Source organism: Idiotropiscis lumnitzeri, chromosome 14 (genome assembly GCF_059441095.1).
Source record: "Idiotropiscis lumnitzeri isolate Australia: NSW breed Sydney's pygmy pipehorse chromosome 14, RoL_Ilum_1.0, whole genome shotgun sequence".
Lineage (NCBI taxonomy): Eukaryota > Metazoa > Chordata > Actinopteri > Syngnathiformes > Syngnathidae > Idiotropiscis > Idiotropiscis lumnitzeri.
Genome location: NC_142404.1, coordinates 13,738,379 through 13,753,178, shown reverse-complemented (window position 1 = coordinate 13,753,178; position 14,800 = coordinate 13,738,379). Strand labels below are relative to the sequence as shown.

Below are 14,800 nucleotides of genomic sequence, written 5' to 3'. Positions count from 1 at the left end.
CATATTGTACCCCAGAACCAGTCCACGACCCGCTGGTTGGGGACCACTGTCTTAACTAGTATATTAACCTATATACCAGGGGTGGGCAAACTTTTTGATCGGCGGGCCACAATGGGTTCTAAAATTTGACAGAGGGGCCGGACCGGCAGCACATGGATGGAGTGTTTTTGTAACCTCACATCATCGGAGAAAAAAAAATACATAGAGTATATAGACAAAATATATGCTTTAATTTTAAATGAAAATGAACAAAAGCATTACCATAAAATATCGGTCTTAGAATGCGCCTCCTAGTGGGGACACATCAGAATTACAGGAGAAAATAAAACGAACAAGGTTTATTTATTTAATTTTTCTCAAGTTCGGCGGGCCTGATTAAAACATTTAACGGGCCACATGTGGCCCTCGGGCCGTAGTTTGCCTATGCTGCTATATTCTTTTGTATTTCAAACAACAAAAAGTCACCCATGCTAACAATCAAAGGGTTCGATAATAAAAGCAATGAAGAACGTGATCCACCGTGAACACCAAAATGACAATCCTAAAGAAAATAAATCAAAGAAATGAGTAATCCTCTCACAGAAAAGAAACTTAACCAAAAATTCAAACAACGAGGAAGCCAGCATCTGTCAAAGTGTTCACAGGCTTCACACCCCGGCAATTATTCCCGAAGGCTCGTCTGGAATGAAAGGTTGGGTCAAGAGGAGCTGCGTTTCGCCAAAACAATTGTTTTGACTAACTCATTGGAAGTATAAACATTTTTTTTAACACAATCAAACGTCTGTATTTCATTTACATCTCGCCAAAACCATCAGTCAGGGATGTGACTGTTTAACTCAGCTAAGACCCTCACATGTACAATCAACGTCGTTGTTGCAGGTGGTGCACCGTTTGCGTGGTCTATCCGTCACGTGAAAGCAGCCGGTCTTATGAGGACGTGTCTTTTGAATGTTTTGGGAGGAAATGGGTGCAACCCTGCCAGTGATGCACACGGGAAGTCCTCAATTGAAACGACAGTTGCTCAATGGTTAGAAATATTCAGACGCATTTCACCAACAATTCTGTATTTGCAGGATACAAGACAAACAATGAACGGGTGGACCGATTTATTGTGTATAAGTCTTTTAAAATTGTGTGAAGGCCATCTGTATCCAAGTGACCATGTTAAAGAATGGAACACTTTTTTTTTTTTTTGCCCGTTCGGAAGCTTTCTCCTGGTACTGTCTTGTTTCAAGGCATCATCACTCGTTGGTTAGAATGCGTTGGAGTTATTTTGGTAAGATTATGTTCGCAAAGAATGAATAGCAATAACCGACCTGCTGCGTTTAATATTTGCATTTGTGGCTGCAACTGCTGCGGAGATGATATTGTTTAGACATGACAGGCCCAATTTAATTTCTTTTGCAAGATATTATTTGCTTTTTTTTTTTTTGTTGTCTGTGTTGTTATTGCAGATATTGAACGACGCCTGTGGATTTTTTTTTTTTTAATTATATATATATTGTTGGTATTACTATTTTTTTCTCATTGATTCAATTTCGAGACCAAGCATGGTTCAAGGATGTCCTGTCCAAACAAATACCGTATTGCATATTTACAGCTGCGTGGTGTGCCTCTTTATAAATATCACAGGTGCCAAAAAGTGTATCCCTTGACATGGTCCTCCAGCAATTTTTTTTTTTCCTCCTTGTACTTTGTGATGACACACTAGGATAGATATCTGGGTCACAAGCAGCAGGACAGAGGAGGGAGACAGCAAGGAGTCACGAGACACAAAGGAGCCTTAACAAACTGCACGCTATCTAAATAGCGTGAGGACTGAACGCTGTCTCGACTCAACCCTTCTGGATACGGCATGACCTGGATGACATTTAAAGGAATAACTTGTGGCAGAGGCGCAAGGAAAAACACCTAAACATATAATCATCACTCCTCCCGCAAGATAGTATAACCCTCCCCTTTTTTTTTTTTTTTAAAACGCGTTAGCCTTCAATTTAATGTTCATGTTCAAATATACTCACGCTAATCATAAATACTTGATCTTTCCAAGTCAAGCCCTGGCTACAGCGTAATCATGTTCAACGACTGGAGGCTGACATCTCAGAAATGAAAATGTCACCCGTTTTACAGGCGGCGTGAGAATAACAATGGGCTCCTTAAACTGCCATTGCGCTTTAAAAGACATCAAACGAAAAGATCTACGGCAGCTCTCGGGAGAATCCGAAGTCCTTGTTTTGATGTGGTGGCTTGAGATTTGTTTTCCACTTTATTTTGCTGATAGCCGTCAAGATTTTTTATCATTCATTTTATCTGTCAAAGCTATTGTGTCTTATTTATGAATCATTCTCGTCGCGTCGAAAGGCTGTTTACCGATACGAGAGAGTGACTGCTCTGAATATTTTTCCTACGCGCGATAGCCGGACAAATTATTGGGACATTTGGTCAATTTGATTTCGCTGACAGGAAATTTCTTTTTTTTTTCAATGCTCAACCCACAATTTTAGAATATATCCATGGGAATGTTTGTGGCACAAATAAACAATTCAGAGTCTTAACTAAACATGCATGTTTTTCGGGAAAATTTTTGAGTAATCATTTAATTGTCTACTCTCTCACAACACATTGTTGGAGGAGTCAACCTTTTTGGCAACCCGCATGAGGCAAACACATGCGATGATTGCGGTTTATTCAATGGCGTGGCAGCAGTCGGATCGTGTGAACTCGTAAAGTTACAAAGCACTTATTATAAATGTTTGCTATAATTACATTGCATGCTCACAGCTGGGTTATATTATAGACGTGAAGAGCCAGACCTAATTTAAATGACAGGGCATGGATTAGTGGCACATTGTTTGTTTATGTATGGGTGACTTGACTGAAGAGGAGCAGGCCGCTGGAATTTGCAACAACACATTTTCAACTGTGTGGTTGAGCACAGTTATTATTATATTATTACTATATTATTACTATATTATTACTATATTATTATATTATTATTATTATTTATCTATTTATTATTTTTTTATGGGTATATGTTTGACTTGAAGTGTCTCAGGGCAACGTGCGCGCCGAATACTCACAACTCTCTTTGTCTGAGTGCCGGTCCGAAAAGACGGCGCGTTGTACGTTGTTGATCACTACACAAAGATGCAGGCAGAGACACACGCTTTGAAGCTGAAAGACACGATGCACTCCACCTGACTTTCTGTACGCGCATGTCTCAGTCTGAAGAATATCTCCGCCTGCAGCTGTACACTCTCGGTTGGCCCTGGGAGTTTACAAGGATTAAGTATGTCGGTGCGCCAGCCCCACCTGATCTACTCACACATAGAGATGCCAAAGCAGTTAAAAGATGGATTAAGTGTTTCCCTGGGTAGTAGCAGTGTGTCCGGCCAGTGTTGTCAGATAGATTTCCTCCTCTCATCTATTTGCCCTTCAACTCATGGTCATCGTGATGCCGACTGAGTCTGTGATCTACATTTAAAGCAGTTTACGCCAATAGTGACCTTCTGAACTGCTCCTGAGTCTGATAGAGGGGGGGAAATGCTGGCACATACTTTCCTGGCCATAAATATAGTTGCCCCTAGCCATTTTCACCCATTTAATCTGAACATAGAATGCAGGCAGGCATATGTAGAAGTAAACCACTCTGAAAAAGGGGAAGAGTTTTGTCTTTAAATGAAAATTCCTTCCATTTAGTGCTAAAGTGTGAGGATGAGAGGCAATTCCAATTTGTTGGCTCATAGGATTACCATATTTTGCGGGCTATAAAGCGCACACGTGTAAAAGCTGCAATAAATAAATGAATAAATAAATAAATAAAAAATAAATAAAATGAAAAAAAAATGAAAAATAAAATTAAATAATATAAAACATGATCTACAAGCCACACTGGCATATAAGCTGCAGTTTTCTATGTAGAGAAAAATCCGTTTTTTACTAAATGTACAGAACGATTTTGTACTGTGAATGCACATAAAGGTATATCAACAGTGCCTTTTATCACGGCAACAATTTTGCTAATTAAAACAGAACAAACCCGAGAGAAAGAAAAAAAAAATTATTTAGCGTATTTTCATATCCACGCGAGAGAGAAATACATGTGGTGCTTGATTGGAACAGTAAAACCTATCACATTGTGATTTTTTTTTTTTCAATCCCAAAAAATCAGATGGAGAAATTTTGGATTTGAGAGCTTTGGGAGAGTTTAGTCTAAGGTCTAGTGAAGTGTGTAATTTGAGGAAATCAAATTGAACATTCTTTTCCATATTATGGTTTGATAATTACAGGGGTAATTAGAGAGGCAGGCACTTTTTAATTATTATTTCTGTTTTTTACGAGGCTTTAATTTACTTTTAGTAATGACTTTGAGCGCATTAAGTATATATGAGTTATAGGGCACTTCCTGGCCAGTGGTCCTTACGTATGACAAGTGCTACTTAAAAGACTTATTAATGGCACCACAGGCCGGTTTTTATACAAATTATTGACCTGGTGTGACACCTAAGTCATAAAAAGACACAAAAAGAAGAGACAACAAATCAAGCATTTTGCAGTAGTCAAACGGAAAAGCGAGTGGGGGATCAAGAAAGGCGATCCAAAACGAAAATACACGGAACTTGAAGTCGCCCTCAAGCGACTTCGACACACAAAATCATTACCACCATAAACCACAGTGCCAATAAAAGACACAGCTTCACCTCACTATCAGAAGCAAGGGGGAAAGGAGGAGTGGGCGGTATGGAAACAGATTCTTCCCATCTGGATTCGTTATAAAAAAAAGAAGAAAAAAAAACTCCAGCAGAAATACACTTGGGTCTATGCATGGGAAGACAAAAAAACACACCCATGCCCACAAAGGCACACTTTGTGGCTTTGCAATACCAATCAACCAAAGCTCGAACATTTCAAAGACAAACATGTTTTTTCCTGTGGTCTAATAAAATTAAAAGTCATTGCCTCAGATGGAGATCTAACCCTGGAGCTGCCTGGCAATTAGAGAGCAGTTTAAAAAAAAAAATGGGAAATGAGAATGTGAGTGTAGAAAGACCATATAGGACATGTGGGCCACAGAAAATTGACTATAGTGGGACTATGCGACCATCCTGAGGTGAACGATTGTCGAGGGAAACTGGAGCATAAGGACCAAAGCAAAATAAATTCAGGGGCCAATGAACCAGAAAGTTAGCTGACGCATTGTCTTTCAAAATTCATGCCAAGACATCACATCGTCAATAATCTGCCACTACAGGTGTGGTAGCCTTAAGTTATATCTGGATGAATGCTGTATACCTTTTCAGGATTTACATTAAAACTCATTCACTCCCATTGACGGATATAGACGTCAAAAAGTCCATTTATTTTACCAAGGCTGGCAGTGAATGAGTTTCATTGGTCCACTGGTCGGTAATTTCACAGGTCTGACGTGACGAGAATTTACGTAAATCTATTGACAGCTTGAAGCTCGTCAGTAAAAATTCACGTCGTATTAAAAGCCGCACAGTTCAAAGCGTGGGGGCGAAATAAGTAGCGGCTTGACATTATCCGGTTCTCTTGATGTCATGTCCAGGTGCCCCCAATACATTTTTCCATGTGTACTCAGCCACAAATATTTCTTGACAGGAAGACCTTCAACACCAAATATATTTGCCTATGCCTTAGTGCAAAGAGTATATTTTTTTCCAATATGGTCTTATACTTTGGACTTTCCAAATAACCAATGCCATTTTGAAGACACAAAAGTTTTCTCCTCTACCTCCTAAAGTGTGTTCCGGCACACAGGAACTACGCTTTGGGGATTGGGAGGGACATCATGTATTTGTTTAGGAAGGGGGGGGGGGTTAGTTATATAGACGAGTTCGACTGAATTACGATATCTAAACACTCTCCTCCAGTGCCTACATCTCTGCCTTTGCATGAGAACTGCGTGTGTGTTGTTTACATTTGCTACTTTGTGTAAATCATCCATATACAGCCCCCAATCTAGGGCTATATCCTTTAATGTGGCCCCACTGGGCAGAAAACTGAATTAGCCGAACAGGAACCATAGACAATTGCCAGGATGCAACACAGGCAACTGAACTTCCACTGAACCTCTCTATAGAAAAATCACTGTCTCACATGCTCTATTTTTCTCTTTGTTTTTTTTTTCCCACCCAGCTCCCTCTCCTGTAATCGTGATCAAAAAGGAGAAGACATCACGGAATAGTGTCTCCTTGTCTTGGCTGGAGCCGGAGAGACCGAACGGCATTATTCTCGACTATGAGATCAAATACTATGAAAAGGTTGGTACCTACTGGATCACATGATATTTTTTTTCTTATTAGCAATATGAGCTGTACTTATTTTAATATGGGGTATGAAAAAAAAATTTGACCAGGAGTGTAACTGATGCAAGGTTGTTATAGTTGAGAAAAGCTAATAATGAAACTAAGACTATAATAAATAAAAAAAAAAAAAGAAATATAATAACAATGAAAATGCTTTTAAGAAAGAGAAAACTAACTAAAACTAACTTTATAAAACTCGATACAAATTTTAAATATATTTATTTTTACATCTGTAGCTACAGGAGAAGATAGGTTAGTTGTTTAAGAATTTTGGTTTTTACTCACAATACTGCACAATAGTGTTTCATCTATTAACTTATCAACTACCATTGACGGCTAAAGACGTCAAAGCTCCATTTTTTGTTTTGGTAGTGAATGATTTAAAATGTTCCAAAGCGAAATTGTGTTTGACAGAACCCTCTCCGGATTCTGATCCATAACAAACAGTTTTAATTCCTAATAATGTATCCTCGACAGTAGAATGAAGGTTAAATGTGATATAGAAATATAGCAAAGCACCATTATATCAATGTAAACCATGAATACAAATTTAAACGATTCTTGTGTTTCGGCAAATTGCATGATGTTATCAAGGATATCCAATTAAAATCAGCCCCAAACTTCCTCAACGACCCCACCTGCTTTCCCTTCCAATCCACTTCTCATTCCTCGCCTTGTCATCTTTATCATGTTTTCCTTTGCCGTTTCTCTTATTCTCACCTCCCCCCGCCATGTTTCATGTTCTGCCTCTCATCTTGTCCTCCCCTCTCCTTAATGGAGTTTTATGTTTTATGGCAGACGCAAAACGGGGGTCGTTCATTCCTTCTGTGAGGGAAATTAACACCGGCCGAATTACACTGGCTTTCAGCACCAACGCTACCCCATAGCTGACATTTGATGGCGAAATTAGCCGATGATGCGAGTTTAGCAGATTCACGATGTGTGTGCGTGAGAAAGCGAGTGTGCGCATTTGTGCATGTGACAGCCGCAGAGACAGAGCGAGAAGAAAGTACATGTGTGTCCCCAGATCACAGTTTGCCTCAGTGCCAAACCTGGCCCCTAATCTCTTGATTAGTAGGCAGACAGAAGCAGTCGCCTCTCGAAACTCCGTTCCCTGCTCAGCCACCCTTACCTAAGATGCTAATACACGGCAAGGGGAAAAGTTAATGACTGATACCGTGCTTTTTCATTCACACACACACACATAGCACCGAACCGCAAGATGCTAATTCATTACAAAACGATGAAGAAATGAGAAGGTGGGTTTTTAAAGTGGCGTAAAGCACCGGGTCCTTTTGCATAAATTCTTGTTAGTCACATCCAGGGACACATAAGGACATGCACACAAACTCTAACACACTTTCCAGCGGGTTCTCCACAGCGGCTAGTGATTTTAAACGTCAGACAAAGGGTTCTTCCATGCAGATGGGTGAACAAGGACACCGGTGGGAGATAGTCTTAAAAACGGCGTATTCTGGATGGCTGGTTGAGGTAAAGGCCATGTTGGAACACACAAGGTGTTGAAAGAAACAAGCACAAAGGCATATATTGAGAAGAGGATTGTGACACAGATGGACACGTGTGCAGATTTCTTTTGATGAAAAGGCTTTGCCGTGGAAAACATTGGTTCCTCTTTTGGGGTTTTGGGTGTTCTGACATTTTTTCTCAGAATTGTTTGACGTTGGATAGGAGCTTTAGGTCAACATTGGATCCATTGCAAATCCTCAGGAAACTTCTGGAGTGAGTTGCCAAATAATATCAAATGTACCACTTTTCAGGTTTTTATTTCCATTATCATTTCACAAAAAAAAAAAAAATCAGATTTTATATCTTTGTTTGAAGTGTCAAATGTGGCAGGGGTTGAATACTTTTGTAAGCCACTCTATATGGACATCAAATTTTAATTCATAAATACAATTTCCTGTCCGAGAAAAAGCGAGCTACATTACACGTCGTTTTTTTCAAGCATTTTTTTTTTACTCCAAATTCCATCGTAAACTAAACGGCAGCAGAATGCGTGTCGTCCTGCTAGCATCAGCAGGGGTAGCCATAAAAAGGCGTTTTCTGGGTGGCAGCACGTGTTGCTGGGAAACCTGGAAGTGCTTTTCAGCATTAATGGTACTTTCGCAGATGTGCGAGTTTCCCAAGATGCCACAAGCACTAAGACACTCACTGCATCATCAAAGATTTTCCGCTTCAAGCTGGTCAAAATCTGGATGTCCTTTTCCTCTTCGCCTGGAGGACACGATTGTCCATGATGTTCAAAGGCCGCGTGGAATGAGGACTCATTACACATCAGCACATTTAATGATCGTTTCGACCACTTTTGGCGGATCGCTCTCGAAATGGTTTCATCGTTATCGTTTAAGCAGATGCGCTTTATCGGAGATAAAGCTTTTTGTCGATTTGGAATAATCCCAAAAGATGTAACTTGTATGACGTGCAAGAGCCTTGAAACAGAACATTTATCATGTGGGACAGGCATTCATATCTGGCCAAATCATTGTTTGATTTTCAGATTTTTTTAGCTACTGGTCTGTCGAAACAACATTCGAAGAATTAAAAACATAAATCGAACTAAATTGGTGTCGCTTAACGCCAGCTGTCCCAAAGCGGAATATGATGACTTTGTCTTTATTTGCCTTACTTTCTCTTTGTGGTTTGATCCAAGTGGCTTTAAATATAAAATACATAATGATATATTCCACGTGATTTAATTATCGTTTTAACCAAAGACGGCCTCGAACGGGCGTGAAAAATCTCCAAATGATTTGCGGTTGCGAACAACCACTTTGGTTCGCGCGCATGTTTACCAACGCAAATCTCAGGAGCGCCGAGACCTTCACATGCCGAAGTTTGGTGTTTATTTGGTCTTACATGGAAGGAATCCTGTTGAGCATTTTTGTGTGTATGTTTATACAAGCAATAATTTTCTTCAGCTTTGTTTAGATTGCCAAAGCGGCATTACGGCGGATCTACAGCGCTGTGCTGAGACACACATGGGCAGCCCATAATCACCGAGCGCCATCGCTACGCTTTGCTTCCCTCGCTCACACTGGTCGTCTTACCGCACCTGTGTGTGATTTTAAAAGGGGATCCCATGCTGTCCTGACCATTGAATGGTGACAAGCCGCGAGTGGATTTATAGTCGCGATGAAGAGTTATCCTGATGCAGGCCTGCTGTATCAGTTACCTCCTCACACACATACCAGTTTAAAAAGCTTTGTGCACTATAAAACTCTAATCCCCCCATTACCGGGCGTGAAGTCCTTTCATATTGCCCTGTGGGTTGCGTGTGTTGCCTTTTACAATAAGGGACTGTAAATAAATCAGAGAATGAGGATTCAACAGTCTTGACCTGGTTTAGACTTTTATATACTTGCCGTCGTTGAGAAACACGGGATTGTTCAATGAATCAAGTTCAGGTTGTTGAACCTTTTTTTTTTTTTTTTTTTTTTATGTCCCGCTAACTGTTCAACAATTTATTTTGTTGTTGTGAATCGGTGGAATACGGCTCGTAAGACAGTTTCAAGATGAGACAGTGGCGGAAGGGAAGATTGGAGAAATTTTATATGGGATTAGTGTAATGGCTTAGTGGTCATTACTCTAAATCAGGTGTGGGCAAACTACGGCCCGGGGGCCACATGTGGCCCGTGAAACGTTTTAATCCGGCCCGCCAAACTTGAAAAAAATTAAATGGATAAACCTTGTGAATGTTTTATTTTCTAAACACTGCGGCGTGTCAAAGACATATTTTTTTGTAATGCTTTTGTTCATTTTCATTTAAAATTAAATGTATTCTTTTTCTCCGATGAGGTGAGGTTACCAAAACACTCCATCCATCTGCACCTGGTCCGGCCCCTCTGTCCAATTTTAAAACCCATTGTGGCCCACCAATCAAAAAGTTTGCCCATTCCTGATAGTTGGGTGCAGGGACAAACTGGATAGGATGTTTGCATTCCAACTGCAAATCTCAAATATTTTTACTGGCTGTCCTAATCATGATATAACTGTATATGTGCAGAGGGTAGTGAGTATACTCTCGTGATAAGCAAAAAAAAAATCACTAAGTAGAGTTCAGTTATATTTAACATTTTAAATGAAATACATTTGCCTTTAAGAACTATTTGCCTTTAAAAATTCCAGTATGTACATTTAACTTTAATGTTCTGTTAATTTTTAAGTTTTTTTGTATCACCCCATATTTAAATATTAGTGTTCACAGTGGCTCATAATAATCTGTCTCATTTTTAATAAACTGTTGCATGCTACTGTATCTTAAAATTGGTTCTTGACGAGCTAACATTTGTGTAAGTGGCATTTACTGTAAAAAGTTTGAGAGCCACACTCCCAAGCTACTTTTGGGCTTGTAGAGCAACATCATAAAGTAACTTGAGTAACAATATTTTTGATTAATTATTTCAGTTAAAAAATAACAACCCCCCCCCCCTTTTAATGGTCCACGCCAAAATTCCCAACATAGAAAGCCTCTCCCTTCAACTTAGCAAACTGATTCGCCGTCAATCAATCCTCTCATCTGAAAATGTCACGCAACAGACCTGAAACTAAAGTGCGATTTTCATCTCTCGTACAAGATTCCACATCTGGTTGCAAGGTGAAGACCCGCTCGCTCTTGCTTTGCTTTATCAGCACAGATCAGCAGGAGAGAATTCGTAAAATAGGGAGGCCATAATTCATCAGATAAAGGGAAAGCTGTCAAACTGTCGGCATTGTTTGGGTGTGTGCGCTTAGGACGCGACACACTCTCAGATGACACGCCGCGCATGTTGGATTCATTAATATTTCCAGCCCGAGGCTATGTATTTAATTTCTCTGTCTGTATTTCTGCCTCGTCTGCTAGGAGGAGCAGGAGACCAGCTACACAATCCTTCGGGCCCGGGGTTGTAACGTGACTCTGAATGGTCTTAAGCCCAACACTGCCTACCTGCTGCAGATCCGAGCCCGCACAGCAGCTGGATACGGAGCCAGCAGCCCCAGTTTCCAATTTGAGACCAGTCCTGACTGTAAGTGGTGGCTACCATGCACAAAATATCAAGTGCGGTTTCGAAGCAAAGTATTCCAGCAGACGTCGTGTCCGTTTTTTGGATGTAATAATTGCACGTATCGCCGGCAGCTCACGACGATGTTGCTCTGTGTGTTTCAGCAGCCTTCTCCATCTCCAGTGAGAGTAGTCAGGTTGTTCTCATCGCCATTTCCTCAGCCGTGGCCATCATCCTGCTCACCGTGCTGCTCTACGTCTTGATTGGGAGGTCTGTCCACGGCACCGCGCCGTTATTCGGCACAATGCTCTCGCTCTCAATTACATTGCATGGATTAGGCATGGGCATCACAAGAAATATCGCGAATAATTCACTTAATTGAAAGAATGCTTAATAGATTTTCCAAAGATGGGGTCTTCAATCCTGTTCCTCGTGGGCCGGGGTCCTGCTGGTTTTCCGCTGCTGCAACACACTTGATTCAAATGATCAGGATTCCACTTTGAAATTAAATTACAATCCAACTCAGCATTCTCTCATCAAGTTTACAATAACTGCCTTATAAAAAAACGATAAAACAAAACTGTGTCCCATGAAAGCTCGTTGAGCACGCCTCAAGGGGTGATTTGCTGCAGCTTCCAGTATTGTTATTCTAATGATCGCAATATTTTTTTGCATGTAGAATTTTAACATTGTGTTATTTCTCTATTTTGGTTCATAATGGTTCCAAACAGAAAACAAACTTTAGATCAACTTAAATATAATCAACGTATTTAATGACGTATGATGCGATCCCAACAATAACTGCATGAACAATTTGTCTGTGTGTTTATTGGAAGACGTTATTAGTATGGTTTTGGCACTCTGGTAAAAAGATTACAGATTCTCCCGCGGTCCGTAAGAGTTACGATTTTGTACTCTTAACACAACCTACACACACACTTACTAAACTGGACCAATGGGTGAAGCCTTATTCGATGTGGCGCAGCTTCTGACCTCCTCTATTTGGATTGGCAGGTTTTGTTGCCACAGCAAATCCAAACATCCTGATGAGAAAAGACTGCACTTTGGCAACGGCCACCGTAAGTACTGGACTGTTTTTCTTCTTCAATCTTTCCTGTCTCCACTTTACAGTTCACTGAACTCCAATTAGCTGCTTGCATTATAAATTGCTTGAATGTTTCATTCTCGTCGCTGTTTCTTTCTCACCGTTTTTTTTTTCACACTTCTAAACAAACAACGGTTTGATGGGAAACGTTCCCAAAGCTTGACAATGTTGTATTCTTGACTATTACTGAACCAAGGAGTTTATTTTATATAGATACGTATGGTGAAATAAGTGGAGGCCCGTCATCATAAATGTACATTATTTATGGTAAATAAATGTAAAAATAAATATTTTCAGACCAACTCATTGAAATTGGATAATTTCTTACTTTTACAACAGAATAATATGCCGTAGTACAGTGGCTGCGTCGGTAATAAGAAGTACTTCAAGTTAATTCAGTGGATGGATTTAGGGATTACTTGTTCAAGGCAAACAAAGAGAGTAAAGATTTTAATAGCTAAAGTAGATGAAAATAAAATACGTACGTCCGAACAGAAAGGACGGGTATGTATAAGACATATTGTTGTTGTCCTGTGAAAAACGCAATTTTTTTTAACGTTTTTTATTTTTACGTGAATGTGGTTCCTGCGTTCAGATTAACGTGAAAATTAAAAACACGTGTTTTTCACAGGACCACGATGATATTCATTCAGAATTAGGAATGTTTAATTATTGCAGAATATTTTGATTTGAATGTTTTCTCTCCACATGAGTGCTGGCATGCGTGAGCTAGCATGCGCCAGCTAGCATGCGCCAGCTAGCATGCGCCAGCTAGCATGCGCCAGCTAGCATGCGCCAGCTAGCATGCGCCTCGTAGTGTGGTGCGTATTATTCAGTATTAAATACAGAAATAGCACCCTCAACTTGTGCTGCGCCCCTTTGATACAGCGCGTCTTTTGTAACTTTTTTCTTTATTTACTATAGATGTTAAGTATAAACCACAAACCCCCTCAAGACAGAAGCACAATCCTGCTCATGAAAAATTTAGACGGGTCAAGATTGTGACCATTTAAAAAAAAAAAGTGTTTTTTTTTTTTTTTCAGTCAATGACTAGCCCTAACCCTTCTAAACTTGAGTGAATATGAATTCTCATCTGACTGGGAATAACTGCACGCTGAGGTAACACTGAATCTAATAAGAAGATTTTTGCAATGTGAAAACCATGCAATTTCCTGTCATCTCTTTCCTCTTTCTCCTCACTGATGGCAAGATGACACAATGTAACACAAATGAACAGCAGCAAAGTATAATTTACATCTGGTCATGATTGGGCTGGATTTTTTTCCCCTAAATTGATCAACTTCATTTTTTATTTTTTTTTTTTTACTTGGCTATATTCCACTCTTATCATCATTTAGGAACATCTGTAAAGCTGTTGTAACATGTGTTCGAGCGATATTAACTGGCGTCTGCAGAGTATCCTCGTGTATGCTGACATGTTAAAAACTCAGCGAGACAAAGGAGATTACATCATTTTAAAATTTGGAAGCAACAAATCTTTTGCTTTGTTTTGATTTGATTAAATCACGGCACTCCAAGGATTTCATGTTGAAACGTTTTGAGAATTTGTTTAAGAAGTGACAGTTGTCGAATGACCATGTGATCTCCTCTTTCCTGCTCCAGTGCGTCTGCCAGGTATTAAGACCTACGTTGACCCGCACACGTATGAGGATCCAAGCCAGGCTGTGCATGAGTTTGCAAAGGAGCTGGATGCCTCCTGCATAGCCATTGATAAAGTGGTGGGAGCAGGTAAGAATTAATTATACTGAGAATGTCCAAAAAAAGAAAAAGAAAAAATACATTGACATCCAAGTGCATATATATATAAAAAAAACAAAAAAAACAGGTCAACCCAAAATCCTTCCTGACATTCACTTTTTTTTCACTCTAGCTTTATTCAAATCAGTCGCACAAAGTGCAAAGAAAAAAAGAAAATGGAGCACATGCAAGGCTCCTGGGTTTAAGTGCAGTGGCAGGTTATGTTAAGTGTACTGCGGGGAATGAAAATTAATTTGAATGCCCGGGCGACTTTACAACACTTAGATGGAGGAACACGAATGATAAAGGGAAGTAAGTTTGTTTTTGTTTTGTTTTCCTTTTACTTAATTTTCCCTTCAAGCATCATGTCTTACTCTGCATATGGAGAATTAAAATGTGTATGCGGCTTTACTGTGGATTTTTCTTTCACCACTAGGGGCGCTCTATAGTTCATGAAATACGCTAAATGAGTCTGAAATGTTTTTTTAATTGGCAAAGTTGTTGCCGTGTTAAAAGGCACTGTTTTAACAATCTGTTTATGTACCTTTATGTGGATTCACGGTACAAAATGGTTCTGTACATGCAGTAAACAACTCGTTTTTTTTTCA

General features: G+C 39.8%; 1 protein-coding gene across 4 annotated transcripts in view; it reads left to right on the top strand.

Annotated features, from left to right (window-relative positions):
- The window catches only part of epha3 (eph receptor A3), a 78,769-nt gene that overhangs the window by 43,416 nt on the left and 20,553 nt on the right, over positions 1-14,800 (top strand). For 3 of the 4 annotated variants that reach the window (XM_088314251.1, XM_088314254.1, XM_088314255.1), the window contains 5 exons: positions 6,160-6,284; positions 11,191-11,353; positions 11,494-11,599; positions 12,344-12,408; positions 14,058-14,183. In XM_088314251.1, the coding sequence (XP_088170377.1) occupies positions 6,160-6,284; positions 11,191-11,353; positions 11,494-11,599; positions 12,344-12,408; positions 14,058-14,183 (585 nt within the window). The remainder of the gene's footprint in view (positions 1-6,159; positions 6,285-11,190; positions 11,354-11,493; positions 11,600-12,343; positions 12,409-14,057; positions 14,184-14,800) is intronic. The other variant, XM_088314253.1, reaches the window with a different exon arrangement.